At 37.3% G+C, this 6439-nt stretch overlaps 1 protein-coding gene across 1 annotated transcript in view; it reads right to left on the reverse strand.

Moving 5' to 3' along the window:
• TRPM3 (transient receptor potential cation channel subfamily M member 3) overlaps positions 1-2972 on the reverse strand; it is a 279668-nt gene extending 276696 nt beyond the window's left edge. Inside the window, exon 1 of the mRNA XM_081264172.1 lies at positions 2861-2972. Within this exon, the coding sequence (XP_081120298.1) occupies positions 2861-2863 (3 nt within the window). The 5' untranslated portion in view covers positions 2864-2972. The remainder of the gene's footprint in view (positions 1-2860) is intronic.
• Positions 2973-6439: the final 3467 nt, after the last annotated feature.

Here is a 6439-nt window from a genome sequence, read left to right on the forward strand (position 1 = left end):
CTCTTTTAGATAGAGTCAGTAAACTTTAACAGTTGCAAATGCTTAGTTATCTTTAAACATCAGGTAATGTTCTACACGCTGAACATGTATTCACTCATTTAATCCTGTAGACAGCCCTGGGAAGTAGAAATGACAATCCCCATCTTACAGATAAGGAAACTACTGCACTGGGAAGCTAAATAAACTGGACAAAGTCACTTGACTACTAAATGATAGAGCCAGGCTATTGCTGAAAAGCAATGTTGCTTCTAATTTTATGATCCATCATAGAAGTAGACTATGAGTCAGAACTTCCTTTTGGGGTGGGGCTTAATGGGGATTAACTCAGGGGCACTTGACCACTGAGCCACACCCACAGCCATATTTTGTGTTTTATTTAGAGACAGAATCTCACTGAGTTGCTTAGCACCTTTCTTTTTACTGAGGCTGACTTTGAACTTGCCATCCTCCTGCCTTAGCCTCCTCAGCTGCTGGGATTACTGGCATGTGCCTATGCAAAAATATTAACAGAAAAAGTATAATTTGACCTTCTAAAAATAATATACTGAGACACATACATCCGAATGAGTATTAGTCAGAGGGATTTTGCAATTTCTTTCAATGCCTGGGACAAATAATGATAGTGATAATAATAATAGTAGCTAAATTAGTTTTACATCATATTTATATGTCTGATTCTGTGTCGATGTTTTACATGTGTCATCTCAATGTTTATGATAATATCAACAGTCTATATGACAGAATAAATAATTGAGGTCAAGAAAACTTAAGTAACTTTCTCCCTGTTACACAGCATTTATGGGATGGTTGTGAGGTAAATTTAAACCATGTAAATCCAAGATCTACACTCTTCACTACTAAACTAATATTCTACTCTTCTAGACAGTTTTATGGTGGTAAGCTTTACTTTCAGAGAATAAACTGGACCTGTAAAAACTGGCAGAAGCTATTCATAACTGAGCTCTATGTCTTGTAATTCTTAGGTACTTGAGTTTTCTGTCAAAACTATCATTTGGAGAAAATATAGACTGCCATTCTTTTATGATCTATAAATTATCTGAAGTCAGTCCCCAAAAGAGCAACACATTTTTGGACAATGGCATCATCATGGGTCTTCCAAGCTGTTGACCTTGGAGGAACACTCTTACCTCCAAACATATTTGTGTCCATATTTGACCTTGGATATTAACAGTGGAGATGATGACCAGATGCTTACCATGTGCCTTCTGGGCTTATGGCATTGCTTTCAGGCACCACTGAAGCACCTGTGAAGTCGCTGGGTGTCCCTCTCTGCAATGATTATTGCTCAATGAGCCCTTTCTTCATAAGCAACACTTTTCATACAGAAAGAACTTACGTGACTTTTTAGGCATGATTCCACAAGCTCAATTCCATAACGTGAACAAGGAGTGTTCTAAGTTGGGGATCCTTTGTAATTTTGTGTAGGCAAATACATCCCATGATTGGGTGGGAAAGTTGGCAGTCTCTATTTCCTTTATTTATTTCTACATAGGATAAGGCTAACTTATTCCTTTTTTTCCCTCAAACCCAGCTGGATGTTACCAATAGCATCCTTTTCTTTCCAATATACAGTTCAAAAATTGGCTTTGATTTACTATATAGTTCAAAACTAAATTTCTTAAGGAAAAACTGTGAGAATAGCTCAGTTACCCACTCTTGGTAAATAAATTATTGCAGTGAGGAGAGGAGGATGAGGAAAAATGAAGGGAGGAGAGGGAGAAAAAAGTGGGAAGTGGCCTCATTGCATTTTTAGACTGAAAGTCATGTGAGTTGACTCTTAGTGAATTTAGTAGTGTGCTTCTCTCAGCAGAATTTTCTCTTCAAACTTGAAAAGCTCTATGGCTTGCCTAAGAGAAACCACTTCCAACTACTCCACCCTAAGCCAACTCTTAACAGAGGCAAGCTTGTACTATACTATTTCTAGAATTTTCAAAACATATGCTATATTCTATGCCTTGCAGAATCTGTCAGCCATGTTAGGGAGTGGTCTTTGATGAGAGCTGAAATTTAGAAGTGACAACTGTTAAAAGTAAAATTTGTATATTTTCTGAAACTTCTCTCAAAAAGTTCTTCTCATATGCAACTTTTCTATTAAGAACTTTACTGAATACAGCTGCTTGGACAAAAAGCATTCAGTATAGATGACAAGACCCTTCAGTATAGATGACAAGATCTCTATTAGGACACAGAAGGAAATAGGCTGATATGATTGTGTCTACTTTGAAGAGGGAGAACTGCTACTTTAGTAGCAGAATAAACAGAAACCTAAAGGTAACATTTTCCACCAAAGGGTGGGGAGGGGGAAGATTTAGAAAAAGTTTGGAATAGATAAGATACAGAAAATAATATAACAAACAGTGGATAGCTATAGAAAATAAGCCAAACAAAAAGAGAAGTGCTGCATATTCTCTGTCTCATACATGGAAACTAAAAATGTCAACTTGATTGTAGAAAGGTGATTAAGAGGTTGATTAATAGTGATTAGAGGCTGGGAAGGGTGTATATGTGGGAGTTGGTTAAAAGGAGGTTGAATTTGATCAGTGTGTATTGTATGCAGCTGTGGAAATATCACACCAAACTCCATTAAAATGTACAATCTATATCTGTTGATCAATCAAAAAAAGGAGATCTGTCTTATTATTAATACTAATCCCTATGCTTGATCTTATACTAATTATTTTTCTAAATTCTGGGAGGAAAAACGCCCCCCTACAGGGGAAGATAATTAGAGCAGGTTGCCCCACCAGAGAGTGGCAGGGCTGAGGTTAAGTCAGAAGACGCTTCACCATTCCTCTGCAGGGCAGGAGGTTGCCCTGGGGAGTGCTGGCTTTTTGATTACCATGGCTTTGTTGGAATGGCCACCTCCTTGGAACTCAATGGTCCCAAAAGCATCCGTTGGGCTGAGCTGAGTGTGTTTGCTGATGGACCATTTCTCAGACTGGATGTCATTTCGGGAGAGGCGACTTTCATTTTTCTCATTCTGAAGCACAGAGATACTGGGAGTGAGTCCGACATGCTGGCCTATTAGACGCCCACAGCAACACCTATAACATAAGAGGTTAAAGTGAACCCCTTGTGTGAGCCACTATTGGAACACATAAGCAACTGCTGCAGAAACCTGCCGTTCATATTGACCCATTTCAGTCAATTCTTAGGTAAAATCGTCGAATTATTATTATATTATGTTATATTCTTATATTAGGCAAATGCAAACTCTGGCTGCATATGACAAACATATCTCCTTTTCTCCTCTTCTTTCCCCACTTTGCTTTAGTGATAAAAGCTACAACATGCATCCTTCCTTCTCCAGCCACACCTTTCCCACCTGGCATATTGTTTAGGATAAGACACCTATGAACAAAAAAGTTCTCTAGAATTTTTCTAATTCTTGCTCCTCCCAGCTATCAAGTATTACACGAAGAATACTGAAGAGCTTCAAGGGAAGAATTTTAACATGCACATTTAAATGAGGAATCTCACTTATACATGAGTCACAACCTAAATAGTCTCTCCCCAATTGACATTTGCTGTCAAATATCCAATTCCAAGAAGAAAAATCTGCAGAGTTAAGTGTTCTTGAAGAAACAAGGAATAAAATACTCATGATATATTTGAAAAGTTCAAATTTGTTCCTTTGACTATGAAAATGTCCTTCATGTACTACTACTACCTCTGTGACAATTATTAGTATTAATAGATATAACATGAAACTACCATTTATTAAACACTAACAATTCATTGAAAGTCAGGTGATTTGTTCAAGGTTATAAAGGAGACTTTATGATGGCACGATCTATACTTTAAACTGTTTTATTACATTGCCAGCTTATAAAAGCATTTTAGACATGGATGTGCTACTTTATTCCAAATGCTTTCTGCCTTACATACTGTTGATCTTCAGGAAGGTAAGGAAGTACCAAAAAAAATGTGCCAAGAATTCTGAAGTTCTGCAGTCACACATCAGTAATTTGCTAGGATTTTTTTTTAAAGCATCTTTTTTACTAGAGTGGAGCATGTTGATATGAACTAAGCATTTTAACAAAATGCTTAGAAGGAAGAACCAGTAACCATAGCAAAAATATATATAGCTCAGTGTTATATACAGTGATTAGTTCCTTCTGCAACAGTATATCTGCTATTCTGTGAGGGCTCTTAAATTCAGAATTAACTATAAATATGGCATGTTATATAGGGCATACACACACACACACACACACACACACACACACACACACACGATTGCTTTGAAAATGTCCGGCAATAATAACAACTACAACAAAAGATATTTACTTTGACATCGTCCCCTGCAATGGGTATTCTTGATACTTTAGAGACAATAAGATTATATATTTACCTATGGGGGTCTTTGGTGCTGGGTATGATGTGAACACATTCTCTTTTATAAAATGCTCTTTCTATCCAGGATTTCTGTGCCTGAGAAAGAAAAAGAGAGAGAGAGGATGAATATAACCTTTAAGTATTTTTGACTAGAAAGCAAAACTTCGTAATCACATAATAAACTAGTATATTATAAACTAAATGGAAATTGTGGTTGTTTCACACATAAACACTGAATATAATAAAATCTGTGCCTCCCAGTGCCTACTAATTTGGTTAGCATTGTAATATTGAGAGTTAAAGGGAACAGTTGTGTTAAAAAAATAGTAGTGATGGAACCATGTATAAAATACTAATGGTTTTTGAAGGAAAGAAACAAAGCTATTTGCTGGAAAATGAACCTGAAGGGATAGAACATTATGTTTGTAACCTTACAGAAAGAGAGTATTCAGGGTAGGAAGACATACATCTAAATAAAGTTTTCATGGATGATACTTCCATTAGATTTTCCTTATAGAAGGAAAGAAGAAAATGGTGAAGGGAATTGTATACCTCAACAGCCACAAACTATCACCATGCTGTTCTAAAATCCAAATTAGCAATGCTGAGGTATAAACAAACAAACAAAAAAAGGAAATGAAAAGAGGAGGAGATAAAGGTCTTCACTATAGTCCCAGATTTCACAGGTAATGTCTTGGGGATAAAATAAGACAGACTCCCCTCACCCCCATTCCACATGCCCTACACATACACAGCAAACACAGTTTCTAAAAACAGCTTTTGTTGAGACTATGCACCCAGATATCCTGCCCCTGCGATTGGGTTCCAGGATGAACAAAAGATGTTCTGGTAAACTGTAGGATCTTTGTTCCAAAGAAGAATGTTCGTCCTGCATCCTCAACCCCTTTCTTTACCAGCATTTGAAATGGTAGAGAAGTCTCCTATGAAGTCAAAGAAGCTATTTGGAAGATTCCTTCCCTAAGCACTTAAGATGGAAGTTGCTAGAACAACCCGTAATGTTCTTTCTATATGCTATTATCTTTTCTCTAACCCAGTATCAGTTCTAATTCATAGTCTTAAAATATACAGGGTTAAGGCAAAATTGAGCTGTTTACTTGAACTGTCTCAATCACTGGTATTAACTGCTATGGGCCCCTGTTTGTTGGATGTAATCAGTCTTGAAGGCAAAGGCAACTCAAACGTCTGTATAGAAGCTGTGCTGGATTCTGGTTTGCCCTTAACCCCTTGATCTCATATAATGGAGGCCTATGCAAGCATGTAACACTGACAGTGGTGGTTTTTTAACACTTGTGACAATGCACATTTTACAAGTGGCAACATACGGGATCTCTGGGGGCCACCAAGCAACTGCATCCTGTTTCAGTGATGTTGACAATGGGGTCACATAATTCCTGGGTATTCATGCATTGTCTGCATGAAAAAGAGCCCCACAATTCCTCGGATAGCCACAGGTCCAGATGGACCCTTGTACCCTCATGCTGCAAAGGTAACATTTGCAGTGGTTTTTTTTTTTTTTTTTAAATTTTTTCAGTCAGCTAGACATAAAAGAAAATATTCTCAAAGATTTTTCTTCCCAAACATGTAGGAAAAGTTAATGGTGACATCTTTGCAACAGGAATGAGCTTAGCAACAAAGATAGCTAGTCTTAATCTTTACAAAAGAAGCTTGCAAGCTTTTTTGTAAAGGCCATGATTTTCCCTAGACATTGAATACTTTTGTTGATAATATCTCTTGGCAGAAAGATGGTGAAATACTTCTCAATGGATATTTGAAACCCACTTTCCCTACACCTCAGGGAACAGAAAATGGAGAATGTACTTCTTTTTTTCTTTTTATGGTCCACTTTGGCCAGCTTTTAGAAAAATCTTTTGGGGGAGCATCTGGGAATTTCAGAGAGTGCTGATCAATTCCCCTTGAGAAGAAGTTGGAAAAGCAGTATCATGGGTAAAATATGGAGTTTGCAGTTAGAAAAACTGGCATGAGTGGGACTCTGTGTCATGGAGAAAGTCAGATGAGTTCTTTGTTTCTCAGTTTTCCTCAACTGTAAAATGGGCACAAT

This window comes from Spermophilus citellus, assembly GCF_964194105.1.
Source record: "Spermophilus citellus genome assembly, chromosome: 2".
NCBI classification, from domain to species: Eukaryota; Metazoa; Chordata; class Mammalia; order Rodentia; family Sciuridae; genus Spermophilus; species Spermophilus citellus.